At 43.5% G+C, this 18,844-nt stretch overlaps 1 protein-coding gene across 2 annotated transcripts in view; it reads right to left on the bottom strand.

Annotated features, from left to right (window-relative positions):
- The window catches only part of MXI1 (MAX interactor 1, dimerization protein), a 59,128-nt gene that overhangs the window by 21,363 nt on the left and 18,921 nt on the right, over nt 1-18,844 (bottom strand). For both annotated transcript variants that reach the window (XM_071749368.1, XM_071749369.1), the window contains exon 3: nt 9,698-9,727. In XM_071749368.1, coding sequence (XP_071605469.1) covers nt 9,698-9,727 — 30 coding nt within the window. The remainder of the gene's footprint in view (nt 1-9,697; nt 9,728-18,844) is intronic.

The following is an 18,844-nucleotide window of genomic DNA, read 5'->3' as shown; positions in this document are numbered from 1 at the left end:
CACCCCACATTCAGCCTCTTGACATTCCCAAACTGTGGCTAATGAAAGGTATTTCCTGAGCTGTGTGGAAGATTCCCATGCAGCTGGGCAAAATCATAATGGGCAGCCCACAACTCAGCCCACCCCAAGGAACAAGGCTAAATAGGTGGGAATGAAAGACATGGGAGATACAAAGCAACTTCTTTTTAACCTCTCATTTCCACAATAAACCTGCTACACAGCTCCTTCTTTCAGAGTAATTAATTTGAAGAATTTCTTTGAGTTTCCAGAACAAGCAGACCACTTCCCATTTAAGAGCTGGACTTTGGCCATGTAAAATCACAATGAATTACCCCAAGTGTTCAACGGGTTGTGTCTTTAAGTAGCATTGGGAAGTCCTTTCTGGAAGGCAAACATGGAAAATGTATCACCCAGAACTTCTCAAGGTCTGGGACAGCCAGAGCAATCCTTCCTGCACAATTCAGCTCTGAGCAGAAAGAGCAGAGGAATGCACTGTGGCAGCAGATGGCAATGCAGGCAGCTGCCTGTCCTCACCTCCTGAGTCACTCTTGGCTGACCAGGCTTCTTCCAGGCTGGGAAGAGGCACAGTGAGCTCCTCAGGACTGATCTCACTTCATGTCCTATTCCTTTTCACACCTGGGCTGCTCACAGGCACAAATAAGCAGCAAAATTTGCCACAACTCTCCTTTCCACATATCCCCTTTGATGGATATGTGGCTTTACCACCTTGCACTTCCATAAAAGGGTCCTTACCCTGTCTCTACAAATACACTCACTTATTCACATGAAGAGTGGTGTCTACCAAATGTCCTCCTTTCACTGTTGCACTACTCACTGGGCAGCAAGCTGTTTGGTGCAGGAACCCTTGGCACTGCTCTCCAAACAACTAGGCACAACTACAGCACTGCAGAGACAAGCAAAAGGAGCAACAAGTGCCCAAGCAAAACAGCAAGTATTCATTTGAGTCATTAAGAGATGTCCTTCCAAATGATTCAGACACTTTTAGATATTCAACCCTGGTTCAGCAACCAGTCAGCTCAGAGATAGCTGGCTGCACTTGACTTTATGACTACGTTTTGTGCAGCTGTTTACTACCTACCATGATAAAAACCACACCCTTAACATACAAACTGTTATCAGCCTGGACCATGCATGAACCCACTGATACCATTCACAGAATCTCTTGCTATGAAAGTAACACTGCATGTCAAACTCACGCCCTGTTTTCACAGGGGGGTTCAGTGTGTAAGCTTTTTTTCTATCAATTTCTGTTATGCCTACTTCTTTCCTTCAGCCCCTCCTGGGCAGAAACCTTTGTACAGACAGTTACAAGATCACAATGCAACTGCTACATCCCCTTTCCTGCCTCACCTTCTATGAGCTGAACATGCACTCTGCAAAAATCTCCTGTTCACACAAGGCCTTCTTCATGGGGGTCTGAACCAGGTGCTCTCTGAATGTCCTTTCCAGCCCAAATAATGCTATAATCTTGAGTCTTAAGGTACTCTTATTTTAACCCATGAGCAAAAAAAATAAGAGGAAAAAGCATCCATCCTTTATAGAAGCTTTTCATTTCTCCCTAAATAAGTCATGTTGCTTTGTGAATGTACTCTCAAAGGTAAGTAATTAACAGGCAAGAGGGGCAGAAAATCTTATTGTACATTAAATGGGAAGTGATGCTCATGCAGCAGTGTACACATAAAGGATATCTTCAAAAGACAGCCCTTAATTTTTTTAATAAAACAGCAGGCAGAAAACCTGATTCATCCCATTGCTCTGGGATCCAGGAATTCCTCTGCATTCCTCCAGACTCGGACAAATCCAAAACCTTTACATGAGATTCAGACTGCATCTTACAGACACAGGAACTAACTCTGAAAAAGAGGATACTCCAATTTTGTAAAGGCACTGCAAGGATTTACTAAAGAGCAAACACAAAGAGCACTAAGCAGAGATTATCTGTATTTCTACACGAATTCAAACTGCCAAGGCACACAGAAAGGGAGGCAGAGAGATACACCATCTACTGCTACACCATCTTCTGCAAGGTCCACGTTACCCAATGGTTTAATGGGAGAATTCCTGACACTTGGTTGCACATTGTCCATTTAATTGTTTTATGGTTGTCACACGTGCTTTTTGGGAGGAAACCTGCCTGCTCTGTTTGCTCACAGCTCTGCAAACTGCTCAGGGTGACCAGCAGCATTTGCAGCCAGGCAACAACCACAGCAACTGCAGGATGAAGCCCATTGCTCCCATTTCCATTTCTGTGAACGCCTCTTGCACACTTGCAATCTTCACCACAGCACCCAAAACAAGGGGCTCAACCAGACTGTGTTGAGCTCCACCAGCCACCCACAGCAGCAAAGGTATCTTTGCTTTCTGCCCCTTGTCTTTCTTCAGTTGGGAGAAGGTGTGAGGGCAGCAAGACAGCAGGATGCAGCACCTCCTGGTGCCACCTGGGGTGACACTGACAGGGAGGACACTGAGTGGGACACAAGGAGTGAGGGTGAGTTTTGTAGGCAGAGGTGGGACAGGGGAAACTTGTGAAGAAGGGAAAAAGTAACTGGCTGGGGATGTGGATCAATGAAGCAAAGGAGTGGGTAAATCCAAATTTGCTCCTACTTGCCCATTACTCCAGTCACTGGATTCATGGAAGTTTCTGCTTCTCATCTGTTAAATGAGGGTCTCTGACTCTCCAACCCCCACCCTGGCATATCCTAAGATTATAGGTTCTCAAAGCTGTAATGCTTTAGGAAAAATGGGTCACATACAGACAGGAGAATGAGAAAGTTTCTTGTCTACATTTCCTATCCCATGCTGAATTTCCTTTGGTTATCACAAGTCTGCATGGACTATGTTGCTGCAACATGACTACCTGACATGCAGAGGAGCAGACACAACTCCAGCTTCTGCTTCAGGAAACTTGTACTTAACAGGTAATCTGTCTCAAAAATTATATTCTGATTACCTCATATTCTCTAAAGCAGCAACTCCCAAGGGGCTTTTAGCTTGTAATGCTTTCAGACCCATGAGCAATGTTATAGTCACCAGAACAAGAAAAGTTGTTGAATCAGAGTGTCCACCTTTCAGCATTTATACAAACACCAGCACCCCAGGAAAGAGAAGAAAAAAAGAAAATGCCTGCTAGGTCTCTGGAGATACCTTTGAGAGAGATATGGCACGTACAGAGCCCTGACATGGCCCAGCCTTTTTTTTTTTTTCAGGACAGACATAAAAATACCTACCTGTAGAGGGGTCAGCCTTAAAAAAAATCCATAGCAACACACCCAAGCAGAAATTTGAGGACGCAAATTCAAGAAGCAAAGCTGGCAATGATGCACTCCAAATTAGATACCACTGAAGTGCATTGGACTACTTTCATTACACATCCCCAGCAGCTACCAAACCCTCTCCTGGCTCCCTCCATGGAAGCAGTAAATAACCAGTATCACACCATGTGATACCTCTCCTATTCACTATTCTGAAAATCTTCAGCATAGGACACTTAATGCAAGAACTCAGCCAGTAATTGGGGAGACCTGACTGCAGAGCATCTTTCCTTCTGAGATGGGGGCTTGCTCTGAAGTCTCCCTTTGGGAAGGGCAAGGCAACAAATGGATTCTCACCATCAGACAAGGGCAAGCAGATTGTGCTGACAGTTCTTTCTACATTACAGGAGGAGAACACATCAGAAAGGGTCCCTAAAACACATCTTGATTGAAAAGGGCTTTATGATAAATATCTGTTTCTGAAAAGTGGCTTATGAGAGTGGTTTTGTTGTGCAACATCGTTCAAACAAAACCTTTTTTTTTTGCAACAGTTTATCCAAAATAGTAATATTGTTCTTTTTGCTTTCTTTCTCTAACTGCTATTAGATTCATATCAGAAGTGCAGAGGTCTGGGAGAAGAAAAGAAGGCAGGTATGCATTCACTCCTCACTGCATCACTTTGAATTAAGAAAAAAAAATTAAAATTGAAACTAGAAATTCCAAAATGAACAGTACTAAAAGTCCTAAATGAACAGTACAAAATGAGCATCATTTTGTTTCCTCCAAATTTTTGGAATGCAGATTAACTTTCCCTTTTCCACGGCTTTATGGAGGGTCCCAAATTTCTGATGCCCAGGCAATGTCAAAGCCTTTGCAGACTTTCGACCATAAGTGAATGAAACACTGCTTCTGCTCAAGAAAGCACATGACAGGAACAAACATCATGGTCAGCCAGAGAGGAATCCCAGTTCTGCAGCACCTGACTGGTGAGTCTGCAGAGCAATACAAAGAAATAAGCACAATGTAGTAAAAGGCAGAATGAGCACAGATCCTATGAGGAGAGGCTGAGGGAGCTGGGGCTGCTCAGCCTGGAGAAGAGGAGGCTCAGAGGAGACCTCATCACTCTCTACAACTCCCTGAAAGGAGGTTGGAGCCAGGGGGGGGTTGGTCTCTTTTCCCAGGCAACTCTCAGCAAGACAAGAGGGCACAAGAGGTCTCAAGTTGTGCCAGGGGAGGTTTAGGTTGGACATTAGAAAGAATTTCTTTACTGAGAGGGTGATCAAGCATTGGAATGGGCTGCCCAGGGAAGTGGTGGATTCTCCATCCCTGGAGATATTTAAAAAGAGCCTGGATGTGGCACTCAGTGCCATGGGCTGGGAACTGCAGTGGGAATGGATCAAGGGTTGGACTTGATGATCTCTGAGGTCCCTTCCAACCCAGCCAGTTCTATGATTCTATGATACTGAACAAGCATGACTGAGCCTAAACGAACCCAGAAAGAACATCTCTCCAACAGCCTTACTCCACAGACCACAGAATTCACTCACCCCAGGTTAAGCAAAACCAGGCACAGCAGTGTAATAAGTGATCCAGATCTCCTAAGCTAGAGGAATGTGTTTCATCTTTGCTGACAATTGTTGATCCCAGCTGAAAACAGAGGCATTTGTCACCCAAGCAAGAGTCAGGGACAGCTCGTTACCTCCAGCTCTTGTTCCATCCTGGCCAGGAAGACAGGAGGGCTTAGCTACAGTTCCCACAAGGAGCAAGTTGGATCAGTGCATGTTCTGACCTTTGGATATGTCAAGGAAAGATGCATGCTTAGCTGTGTTGGACATGGTTTGACTGCTGCAGGGAACATCACGGGTTCCAAGTTTTATAAATGAGGAAAACAATATGTACTGTCAACATTTGCTACACAAAGTTAACATGAAAACAAAGCCCACTCCAGAGAACAAATGAAATTTACTGGATTAGTTTCTTGTTCCAGCTCTCCTGATAAATAGCACTGAACTCAACACCACATTGATTAGTTGGTTCAAGACAAACACTGATCAGATTGCCTTGGCAAGCATATATAGCACTACAAAAGCACAATCATCCATCTCTTCTGAGCAGCAAGGGTTCAGTATACTTTCATTTCCCTTCCCTCTATCTTTCCCAGCCTAGACAGCATGTCTGCACTATTTAAATACCTTATGTTAAAATGCCTGCTCCTCCTTCTCTTCCATTTTAGTATTGGACACACTCAAGCCCCTGTTCTAAAGAAACAGAACCAAACTGCTATTGCTGGGAGGCTTCAGAAGGCCCCAAATTTCAGTGCAAGCTGACCCAGGTCATGGTTTTCTCCTAAACACTTATTAGGGTTTTTCCTTTATCTCACCTGCTACCTCATATGTGCATAAGTCAGCTCTGCTTGAGAAACTGTGCCAGAGAAACACTCTGCAATACACAGCCTCTCACATTAAAGAAAGAATGGGTAGGGAACCACAGAAGATAGATCCTAGGGCATCTGGGTAGGAGTCAGAAAGGCTACAAAACACAGTACATTTCTATGTGTTTGTCATCTTTGCTTTGTTTCTGATCAACTCAAAAGACATCAGAGAAAGGATCTTCCACCACTTCAAGCTGTATCTTGTCTCCTTTAGACTTTTTCCTTTTCCTTTTTAAAGGAGGTGTTCTTTCAGAGCAAAAAATTCTATGAGATCTTCAGAAAATTCTAATTTCAGTGCTTCTCACGAGGTCTCTTTCCCTTCTTGGATCTATCTTTTGTTTGAACTAAATTTTTGTTACCGTAAGAAAAATCTGCCCCAATAATTAATTATTTTATGCAATTACTCAGCTTTGTTTTCCTTCCTTCTGCTGTACTACAGTGCAACCATCACCAAACAAAACAGACCACTCTAGTATATAAAGGAAAACTTTAAATCTGATCAGTAGCTTTACAAACACCTTTCTTGTTCTGTCAGGAGATGTAACATATCTGGCAGACACCACCACCATGTTGGTCAACCAGAACTGCCACTTCACAGAGCAACAGGAAAGCCATCTCAGTGCTGTGTACCTTCTCTTAATACCACACTAACCACATCCTTCCAAAACTGGTGTGTGTCTAAAATGTCCACAGACAACAGTTAATTCTGCTGTCTGTGTAACACACACCATTTCACTTAAGCCTGAACTGTATTCACTATCATTTTTTGAGAAAACATCACACTATCAAGATTCATCTTTCAGTCACTTGCTTTCTCATGTTTTCCTTTAGAAAATGATGAGGTGTTTCTTACAAATCAGTTTTTTGGTAGGCAGTTAGAGGCCTAAAAAGTATTGTTTTAGTTACATGTTGCAGCAGATGAGAAGCAGAATACTGGTTTCTTGTTTAAATGCAAGCTATGACTCATCCTGGGCAGAGATAAACTGAAACACATACCCATTAAATAAAAAACACCATTTTCAAACATGAGGATTAATGACAGATAATAGCTATAAATTAACTTTAATCTTTTATAAATCAAAGCCCCTTATATAAATGTCACTGCAATCTTTTCAGATAAAAACCAAAACAAAACCAAAAAAAAACAAATCAAAGCAGAAACTCACTTAAATATTACAGTTAATATCTGGTACCAAATCAAAGAGTGTTCATGAGATATTTCAAGACTAAGAAAAGGAGTGGAAGTTAAAACATTGCATAATTTTTTTTAATATATTAGTTAGTTTACAACATCAAAAGGGTAAAAGATTCTTAATCCTCATACTGTGAAACATCATCAGCTCTGCAATGTTGAGTCCAAGTTAAAACATTCAAAAAGGAGGAGGAGAGCATTTTGCTTTTCTACTGTTCTCTTGCTACTGCTTGAAAGAAACTCTGTGCAATAGTTGAATGGGTTAAAACAAAATGTAACTGAACATAAGGAGACTGCTGTTCAGACAAGAAGGGAAAAACCAGAGTCAGAGATCTAATAGTGGACAATTTTGAAAATTATAGTGTGTGTCAATAATAGAGATAACAGTCAGATTCAAAAGGAATAATCTCAAATAATAGGGAAAACGAGCACCTGCCAGCCACAAAGCCATTAGTATCAGGGCTTTTATCTTTACAACAGTTAAGTCTGGAGACACTGACAAACTTAACGACACAGCAAATAAACATGGTGAAAACCTAACTGGAAGCAATCCCCTTCACTGAGAAAACACTGCTGTGGAGTTTGAAAATAAATGCTTCCAGTATGGAATGCACTGTCCAAATTGCTGGTAACAAGCACTGCAAACCCAGCATGGGTCTAGTGAGGTTTGCAGATGCATGCAGCTGATCAGGCCATGGCATCTGCATTAAGGACCAGACAATCCCAGACCAGAAGCACCCGGGTCCTGACAGACAACCCCAGATACAGTAAATTGCCTGTACAGACCACCCAGCGTGATCTATTGTGCACCTTTCCCAGAAGGATGAAAACCAAAGGCTTGTAAAACCAAGTCTGAGGCACAGACCTGGAATACAGTGTCTCGGAATGCAAAGCCCCAGAGGGAAGACCTGACTGAGAAAGCTGATGGTTTGAAGTCCTTTATCTGGAACAGGCAGGGACTAGGGAGCACAACCAAGATGGAAGAGAGAGTCAATCCTCATAACATCCCCACCTCAGGCATCATTAGTGTCCTCAGTTAAAGACAGGGAAGCAAGGTAGAAATATCCCCAGCTAACACAGATTGCTGCAATCAGGCATATCCTAAGCTCATCAATACCTGCCAATCCTGAGCTGGACAGTAAGTGTATAGTCCTAGCTGCTGAGATCTCACCCACAGAGAGTTTGAAGCCTCACTGCCTGCCTCAGAAGGCTGATGACAGAAAAAGATGGTCACATACCCATGCAAACTTGGCCACTGTGAGAGCACCTGGTTGGTGCAGGGAAAGATGGGGACAGCTCTGCCCTAAAGCTGCACTGAGGGCAAGCAGCATTAGCAGTAACAATTAGATATGCAAATAAGCACATTGAAAATTAGTGATGGTTTGCTGTTGTCATGGAGAAAAAAGTCCCCTCTGTTCTGGGTCAGACCCTAGCACTGAATTTTCTTTCCCTCATTGGTAAATAAAACTGTTGAGAGAGCACTGAAAAACCCAGGAGCAACACTTGACAACACAGCTCAACCTGGGACTGGAAAGGTTGAGACTCAGGAAACAACATAACCCAAATAAAACCCCTCCCTGAATCACCCCAGAAAAACAGGCCCATGACAACTCCAGATCAAAGCTATCAGGAAGGAGAAGCACAGCTTGGAAAAAAACATCCACACCATGCAAGGGCCAAGCTGCTACCCAGCACTGCTGATGCCAGGGGGAGGCAGACATGGGGAAACTGAGGGCAACATGATGCATGAGATACTCAGCTCTGACTTCAAGCCACATGGGAAGTTCTAATCTGAATGAAAATACACACTTGGCTTGAAGTATCTTTGGCCATCCTTACAGTCTTCTCATCCCTCGTTAAATAATGGCTGCTAAGAGGGAAGAGGAGGCAATCAAATTATTTAGACTCAGCTTTCCCACCCTGGGGGTTTCTTCATGGGAGCAGCTGGACAGAGCACTGCCTTTGTTCTGGCAGCCACAAAAAACACAGACACCCCCCTGCAGCCCCCTAGAATCCCACAGAAGAGCCAAGATAAGTTTATAATGGAAAGCCTGACACAACCTTAACTATAGCATCCTGAATGGAGGGGGATAATCTGATCTGTGTGTGAACTAGCTCCCTTGTCTCAATGGTATTTATCTTACTTTAACTCCTGTTACAAAAAGGTTGAGTCATACAGCAGATCTAGCCAAGTAACAAAACTGCAAGGCTTGCTAAAACTCCAGATTCAAGGATAAAGAGGCACAATCCTAAAACAGGTTAGAAGAGAGTCTCCACAGGAGTGCTGGTAGCCAGAACTCTGAGCCTCTGGACAATGGCATTTTCTTCTGCACCGCAGAGATTATCAGAGCCCAGGGAAGGGGTGGGAGCGAGAGGGTGGAGAGCACAAGGCTCTGCCCTTCGGTTCATGCTAACATGTACTACCCAGGGACCAAGAAACCTGATCCCGTAGCAACCTCATGTATGGAAAGTGCCCCAATCAGATTTCACTGTGTCAGGAGAAGAACAGTATTTACTCTGCATACAGATTAGTCGCAAAACTGGGTCACTTCTTGCCTTTTCAGAGAGAGGGAGGGTGGGGGGGGGGGAAAGAAAGAGAAAAAAAAAAAGAACAATGAAAAACAAGGCTTCTTTTTCAGATCTTTTTCTGTTTTCCCTCCCCGACTTCTAAAAGTACATGATGCAAGTGTGGTCATTCACAGCTGTCTAAGCTGATCAAACAGCACTCTGCATGTGTAAGGTTAAAGCACATTACACTCACCAGCCTTGCATTTCTTAGAATCCAGCTCATTAGCTACTTACCGGTTCTTTTCTAGTTCATTGTGCGTAGACCTGGAAGAGAAACAAAAATTTGGATTAGTCACCTTTGACCTCTCAGCACCAAAGTTCAAGCACTGCAAACTGTACACATCCCCAGCAGTGTAACACAGCATAAAGCCAACCAACTACATATACCAAAAATGATGGCTACAACCTCAGCCTCCCTGCTGAAGAGATCTCCCCCTCTGATGCTCACCTGTTACACACAAGGCTCTCACTGGTGCTACAAAAAAATTTATTTAGAGTCTTAAATTCACACAAAATCCCAAAGAGAAACAACAAGAAGAACAGGGGAGCAGAGTCAGCTGTTTCTAGACTACTTCTGTCTCTGCCACCAGGACCACAGGACTGCAGTTAGGTTTCTCTGTGGTTCAGCTTCTCCTATAAAAATACTGGTGTAATTTTCTAACATGAGAACTCGTGGAGTATTAATTTATGCACATCAAACACAGGGAAACCTTCCAGCAGAATAAGGTCTGTAAGGACAAGCCCTGGAGCCCCTCAGCAGTCGCATGCCAGATTTAGCAAACTTAGTACAACTCCAGATATAGCCAGGATTTGGGCACAGAACGGGATGTCCAGCACTGCCATGTTTGCAAACACCAGTGGCACTGAGCAGCATTTTAAGGATGCTTGGAAACCACTCAGGGACTGAAACAGCACTGACACAGCACTAGCTTGCAGGGAAGCAAGTGACCCATAAAGTGGCACTGTGACCAGTTGATAAAGGAGGGGGTGCTCTGTCTTTATACCTGCCCACCACACCAAGCACTCTGCCAGCACTCCCAGATTTAGCACTTGCAGCTTGAAAATGAGACCAGCTAAAAAACAAAAGGGAAACAGGCAAGTTCATTCTTCTTGTCCCATGATGAAGGCAAGGGTGGCAAAAAAAAAGATTAAATCCTTCCAGGATTTCTATTCTAACAATGTTATTAGTAACTCAGGTAAGGTTGTTGAGGATTATTTAAAAAGGGACCATTTATCCAACATTTCTCTTTTACAGAAGGTCACCTTAAAATAAGAGTAAAAGGAGACCAAAAGCTTAATAAAAAGGATCTATTTTCTGTAATTTGGCATCACATTTCTTCCGGAGCTCTGAGAAGATTATCCTCTATCCCCCATCTGGAGAATCCCACAGAGAATTCTACAATTAGGGAACTGAATGGAGGATGTGCTCCAAGGGAAACCCTGTCATAATTAAATGCTACTCAGGAAAAAAAAAAAAAAAAAAAAAAAAAAGGAGGAGGAGGAGCGCTTAACAGGTGTTAGAACCTCATTGAGGATGATGAATAAACCAGGGACTTCAGTGAAAAACAAGGTAAATGAGTCTGAGCTGGCTGTGGCTGAGAGTTGTGGGTGGCCAGAGGAAAAACAAAACTTTACCATATGTCTCTGTGCAAGGTACCCTGTGCAGCAGAATATGGGATACCCTCAAGACAAGGCACACTATAGCCAAACTCCTAAAGTAGAGGAAACTTCCAAAGCAAATCCTTCCCTCCCAAAAAGAGAGGATCCCTTAAGTCAGGTTCCAAGAAATCTGATATGTTGACATATTATTTAGCCCAAGAAATCTCCCAAGTCAAACCCACAATCCCCACAGAGTCTAAATCATTTGTCAAGACAACTTGGATGCAAATTAACCCACCAGGGCTGAGCTGAGGTCCTTTAAAGCCATTGTCTGTATGTTCTTTGGAACATGCTTATTGTTCTTATTTACTGCATGTTCCTGCAGGAGACTTTGCACTCTTCTTGGCTATGACATTAGCAGTTATAAAGCCAGAGATATGCAGTGCCTTGAATTCCTATATTATACTGAGCCAATTATCAAGGCCAGCACTGAAAGAACAAAGTTTGGCCCACTGCTGTGAGCAAAATTAAAACAGCAGGTTCTCCCTACTCCTCTCACAGGAGACTCTTTATTACCTATCTGCCTTCTGATGAACAAGACAACTGAGAGGGGTCACAAGCTTTTCACCAAGTCAGGAAATGTATGCTGTGACTTTTAACCATATCATCAGCAAGAAAAAAAATGAACTCCAGTCCCCCCCCACAACAATTTCCCACCGAAGCTGAATGCAAAGGAAAGAATCTCAACAAAGCTCAATGAATCCTACAGGATTGTTGCTTCTCTTACCTGCCCATTCTTTGCTTAGTCGTACTGGGGACATTTGGAAAAGTTTAGGATTTCTTTTCATTTATATTTAGGAAAAAAACTCCAGCACCCCGCTACTATGATTTGCAAACTCTTACTTTCTGTGCCAGTTTCCTTCTGCTTGAAAAAAAAAGATACAGAAAAAAAAATCCCTCTCTCTCCTGCTCATAATTAATTTAATTTTCTGTAGTTCCTGATCTAGAGATTAAATTTTCTCCCCTTGTCTTTGGGCTGCACATATTATTAAGATTTATTTGGAGTTAAACAAGGACAGTGCTGTCGCTAGAGTGGAAAAAAAGTACAGGAAACCTCTATTGATTCTACATCCAGAAAAAAAATATTTTAAGCAGATACAGAAACAAATGGAACTGTGTCTCTTTCACTGAGCTGGTCTTATCATCATCAACTTGGAACCTAGAGAGTATCACCAGACTGAAATCAAAGCTCCCTCCTTGTACACCATCACCAGCTTTTTGATGGGTACAGGATGAACACCACAGCTGCAAACTAATGCAGCATTTAGGGAACATTTCAGGGTTACTTTTAACACTCTGCATGTCCAACAGGAAGGAACTGGTGGGTTCACTGTGGTGTTGCTTTGCTGCTGTTGAGATCAGTCACAGACAGAGTCACCCACTGACATTAAGGACACCGTGTTGTGCATGTACCACAAACCACAGGAGCTCACGTCTGTGCTGTCAGGCAGACAGGGCAAGCAGGGACCTTCCCCTCACCTTCAAAGCTGAGACCACAGCCCTGCAAGTACAGACATGTTCAGAGAGGAAAACTAAAGCCCACGAATGCTTACTGGCACTGCTCAAAACCTCAGCTGCAATTTAAAAGTAGCTCAAGCACAAACCGTCTGGAGTTTAAAAGTCAGGTTCCTCTAACAGTCAGTCCTTTAGCAACAAATTTAAAACATCCAAACAGATAGCTACCCCTAAAAACTGAAGGAATGTTATATAAGGAGGAGGGTCCTGCTGACTATATTTTTAAAACTGCTTGGGAAAAATACCAAGAGTTTTGGAAGCTTAACATAAAGAAGCCAAGAAAACACGAACAAAAAGTAGCAGAGTGGTTCACATCACAATTTTAAACAATAAAAAACTGGAAGAGGAGAAACTGAAGTTTATCCTGCTTTACCCCAGATACCTGAAGCTGCATACAAAATAGGAAGAAACAGGGAAGCAGCAGCCACCAGTCACTCCAATTTAAGGTCAGATGCAACAACCTTTTTTGTGCCAGTTGCTGTGCCTCTGCCTACAGCCTTGCTACCCAGTGCTGTAAGAAAGTGCTGCTGAAACACTGGGCTACACCATATTCCCCCAGTAAATGAGACACTGTAAATAATTAATTACTTTATTCCATTTTCTTTATTTGAATAAAATCCCTCCTACTATGATAGAGGTAGCCACACTTTCCCTGAGCACAGGTAAGCCAACAAAAACCGAGTCAGGAAGAAACAAGCTCTAAAGACCAATGAATTCATTTGTCATTGGATTTTTTACTGTAATAAAAATCACAAAGCTGCCACATGACATTAAACACAGCTGACCTTCCTGGTTTATACATTTAATATTGATAAACAGCCCAACAAATGTATTTGCAGCATATCTGCATTTTGGTTTGACTTCTTAGTGAGGTAACTACCTTCTACAGAGAAAACAGAGCACTTGTTCTATGGGGTAGCATTTAGATCTAAATGACCACATCATCTCCTTGTGTCTGGTCACCCTCTTGTCTGTATCTGACACCAGCCTTTGGCTCCAGAAGAGCCCAGGACTCCAAGAGCTGCATCTCCACCATAACACAGATACTGGTGGCTCTGGAGATGCTGCTGGCCATATATACCAACAAGGAAAGGGAGTGGAGCAAACAAAAATCACTTCTTCCAGTGCATGTCCTTACAGGCCAACACAGATCTAGTGCTTCTCCTCCAAATTCACTCATCCCACTCTGCTTCAGCAAGAGATTAATGAGGAAAGAAATATTCCATCAGCTTTTGCAAACTAAGGCACAGTTACCTGAACCATATTTAGCAGAACATCAAGAACATCCATCCACAGACCAGACCAATGGCTTTCTGTTGAGTTCACTCAGGTCCCCCCCCTCTGCTGCTTATGCATCATCACACTGCACGCAGGCTCATTCTTCATATTACAAACCTTCCCTACCTTGGGGCTCTACTGACACCCATTCATTTGGTCACCAAATTCCCCTGCAGGAAATGCCTTCTTCCATTCCCCAAGCCACTGTACCCACCCCTCTGGAACCAGTGAACTATGTTACTGCTTTCCCTTTTATGCAAGTTCTTCCTCAGAAATTACTCCTGCTGGGAAGAGCCAAATGACAAAACAAATTAAAAGGAAGGGTGATTAACAGTTTTTTTCAATTTTAAATCCACCTGTATCCACAAAACAAAATGTACTGGGTGAGGAACCCCAGTGTTTTGCCAGGGTTTCAAGTATCAGTGGGTCAACACTCTGAGCAGTCTATGAAACCGACTGCAGAGGCCACAGTCTGGGACACCTCCAGGGAAGCTCCATGAGCAGCACTGTGTGAAGCTTTCAGCCCAACCAGAAGACAAACAAGAGCTGTGCAAGAGTCAAATCTTCCCACCCAGATGAAGATGCTCAAGGGCCGAGTTTCCAAGGGAGCTGTGAACCCACCTCAACTCTGGGAGGCACAGGAGCTTGGCTCTCAGAGGGCTGCTCAGAAGACTCAGGTACACAGCAGCTTATGGTACTGCCAAGAACTCCTACAGTAGGGATGCAGCTGAACAGAAGACAGCAAAGCCAAAGCAGTCCTGCAAGTACCAGTCTCAAGCCTAACAAGAGTCTCTCCTCAGCCTTGTGTATCAGCAAATCTAACAGAATATTTCCTTCCAATCAAGACTAAAGACAAAAACTGTGTTAGGCGTTACTGTCCCATGGTCTCCCTGCACAGTCTGGCACTGAGGTCAGGAATACACCTTTCTCCAGAAGGAGCTGAAGTGTGCATAGAATAGGCTTTTTTATCTTCTCACTGACCTCAACAGAGATGCACCAGATTAACCTTGCCTCAAACTCTGGGTAGATTTTCTGCCACTCTTGAGATGGACATGGTGTCAGATTCCTCAGGCCAGACCTCTTCCAAAGTTCACATTCTCTGTCTCCAACAGCGAAGGGGACATGGCTGTACTGGCATCTGTTCATGTTTGTTCATCAAGACAAGGACATGTTTGTTCATGTTTTTCATCAGGACAAAAAGAAATGGCCCCACAGCCTTCAGCTCAACGAGGGAAAGAAAGCTCCATCATGTGGTTCACATCCATAGAAATCTCCTGCCCCTGGGTTTCTGCACAGTACTCATAAAGCCTCCTGCAACACCCTGTCAAGAAACAACTCTAAAAGGTACATACATCCCTTCAAGAAGTAAATGTCTTCAAAGTTACCTACAGTATATATGCAGCCTCCTTCAGTTTGGTTCCTACTCCTCATAATAATCATTATTTTTGCTTGCAATGCTTCAAAAGTTAACCTGAGACCCTATGTGCAAGGTCGTCACCCCAAATGCTAGGGGAAAACTGTCCTATCTCATAAACTCCTTCATGCAGGGCCTTGCATGGCCAAGAGGAACCACGTTTGCTGAACAAGCAGCTATTCAATATTTTGTTTTCTCCTCATTGTTCAATGCATGGCCTCAAGCCAAGCCCTGCTCTGAATACAGAACTGGTGGTTTCCTTGCAGCCTTTTTGACAGGCTCACCGAGAGCAGCAGCGAGGCTGTTCACAAGCATGTTTATCATCAAGCATCCTCACCTTCCAAACTGGAAGCTAAGGAGCAGGGAAATCAGAGTTGCAGCTTTTTGTCCCTCTGGGTGTCACTGAGGACACCCAAGGGCCTGGTTTTCTGGGCCACTTTACACGTTCAAAGCACAACTCCCACTGGTGCCCTTTGCAGCCGTGCACCATCAGCACTTCTGCAGCGCAGATCCCAGGCTCTGATCTTGAAAAAAAAAAAAAAAATCACAGTATGAGGAATAAACTATCTGGGGGTCTCCTATGAGAAGCTGCACTGAAAGGGACTTGCTGAATGTACATAAAGCTGTTGACAGGGTCTAGGAGTGAAGTGAGTTCTCCAGTGTGCTATTCACTGTTCCATTCATCTGCCTTCTAGCTTCTGTGACAAGTGAGCAAAAGTCCTTTGGAAGGAAGTGATTTCCTTCCACATCAGAAGGGACTTGTGCACACAGATCAGACACAAAGGCTGATACACATTTATTCTGGGAGGCATCTTAGCCATTTTAGTAGAGAAAGCCTAGGCTACCTCCCCTGGAACTTGGCCAAATACAGGTAGATTTTCACAGGTCAGGGAAAAGCATATTCTTAGCCTTCAACAAGCCAAGGTTCCTGTCTAAGGTCCACAATGCAATGGAGTTCAAGGTTCTTGTACACAGGTCTTTTTTTTTTTTTTTAAATATGTTGGCAAAATTGAATCTTCAGGATCCTGTGAGGAGAAATGGCAGGTGGCTTCACCATGGTATCTCCAAGCTCCCCCAAGAACAGAGAGCAGCAGGGCACAGAATGAGGAAGGCAAAATGCAGACACTTTCTCACACTAATGTCAGGTGTGCACTTGTACCTCAGGTCCCTCCCAAGTGTCACCTGGGAAGGGCAACCTCCCTACATGGTCATCATAAACAGACCATTTGAAGCAGAATTCATTAAGTAGAATGAGGTGGATTTCATCTATTCCCTGCTAACATCTTAATATCTCTAACAAAATTTTCTCTGCTGACTATTTCTGTGTATCACATAGCAGGGTAAGGTCTGATGCTGAAGAAGGCTCTGTGCAGACCCTGCCTCACAGACCTCCAGCAGGCTCCCTGAGTCTTGCTGCATGGTCAGGAACTCAGTGTCTTCCAATGCTCCACCAGAACCAGTACCATAGTTGCTAGTACACGCATGGCAGAAAGACTGCAGTGACTCACAGAAAGAGAATAAAGCTACAGGAGGCAATTTTTAAGTCAACCTAGAGAACTTCGGATTCTAACTCATCTCCTTTCAAACAGCCACAAGCTCCAAAACACCAGTTCTGTTTCCTGAAAACAGGATTAGAAAAGTGTATGCATTACCCCAATGTACAGATGGTGGGAACCACATAATGTACAGATGGTAGGACCCATGTAGGTCATCTGACGTGCCCAGATCTTGCAGCCTTTCAGCAGCAGACTCAGGAAACCATCCAAGGGCCCAGCATGCCAACCCTTTGCCCTGTACCATGCTTCTTCCCACACATAACACTACCTTTTTGAGGAAGATGGTCATATCCAGAAATAGCCTTAGCAATGTCATCTCCAGAGCAGCAGCCTGCTTAAGGAACATGTACTTCTCTGCAACATGCATCTTCCGACCTCAAGAAACTGCTTTTCAGATGCACTGAGGAAAATGAGGCTTTTTGAGTAAACGCCACCTGACTGAAACGCACTTTGTTTGAAAAGAGACTGATGGCATTTGTATGGCTGTGGGCCAGGCCAGACTTTCTTCACTTTTATTTAGACTTGTTAGTTATCACTCATGTTACAACTACATTGCTGTAATACTGGGCCTGGAGATGAAGGGAGGTGAAATATGCTTAAAAAAAATACATTAACATCACTGCTAACTACACGCTGTATCAGGGAAACTGAGGCACAAAGGCTTACACAGGTTGTAACATTATCAGGAAGGGAGCCCAGATTTCCTGATGTCTGAGACTGTATTCTGCCAACAGGAACATACTCATCTAGCACCTGGGAGATCCATGAAAAAGGAAGGAGGAGCTCTGATTTCTTCTGTTCTTACAGTTCTGGCTCACAAGCAGCAGCAACTAACATGAAGGCAGAGAGATGGCTACCTCCCACTGCTCCCAGATGGCCAAGCTACTTGTGAAACAGTTCATGAACTGCTGTAGTTTGCAGCCTAACAGTTAAAAGAAAGCAGAACCAGTGCCATGTTATCTTACCCTATTTGTACATTGCTTTATAGCTGCCCAAACACCTGGGCAATGATGACTGGGGTAAGCCTCAACAGCAATCCCAGCATCATCTGTCCCTTCCCATAACTTCTCCACTCTTGATGGTGTAACAGATGGAAGAAGATAAATGAGAAGCATTCAGAGAATAATCAATTTATTTATGCAGAGGAACTTTAATCAAATCTGAGGCAAAAGACTTGCTATCAGTCCACATGCCTGCCTGTCACAGAGCAAGCATGCAAAGTATAAACAAGTAATTAAGATAATGTGGAAATCATCTAGGCTACTTCACACTGGATTCATAAAGCAACAGAACTGAAGTGAAATCACTTTCACATCAGAGAATGGAAATACAGTAGGATGCACAGAAATGAGACATGGGAATATATCCAGCAGGGTGGAAAAAGCAGGCCTGTTCCCTGAGAGCTGATCAACAAGGCAGCATCTCATAGAGAAGAGATCCAAGCAAAGGCCAGCCAAGTGCACAGCCCCAGAGACCCACAGCCTCTGATCAAGAGAGCCCAAAATAGTCAACAAAAACAAATCCTATCTTTGTTGGTTCAAAGGAGGTATGGAATAGGAGCCAACACTCTCAAGAGGAGAACAAACAGAAGTCAGTCTTTGAATTTGGGTAAGAATTTGTCAGGAGAGATCAGGAGATGATCAACAGCAGGAACTTAAACAACTGAGGCAATTAACTTAGCATGGCATGGACTGGTCTGTTTGGATCAGAAGAGAAATGGGTTTGAAAGCTCAACCAGGACTGAAGGAGGAAAAGAGTCAGTCTTACCTACAAACAGGGGAGGAGATGGAAACAATGGTATGGACAACAACCGATTCACTGTCAAGCAAAGATCAGGTCAGAGAGAACAAAATCATGAGGAATAAATCCCTGCATGTGCTGTGGGTGAGGCGTCACACAGAGAAAATGAAAAAAGGGCACAAACATGTCAAGAGGGAAAAAAACCTAAAGCACTTGACA

The sequence above is a fragment of the Heliangelus exortis genome, chromosome 7 (genome assembly GCF_036169615.1).
Source record: "Heliangelus exortis chromosome 7, bHelExo1.hap1, whole genome shotgun sequence".
Classification (NCBI taxonomy): Eukaryota; Metazoa; Chordata; class Aves; order Apodiformes; family Trochilidae; genus Heliangelus; species Heliangelus exortis.
Note: the sequence above shows the minus strand (reverse complement) of the source record. Positions and strands in the feature narration are given on the sequence as shown.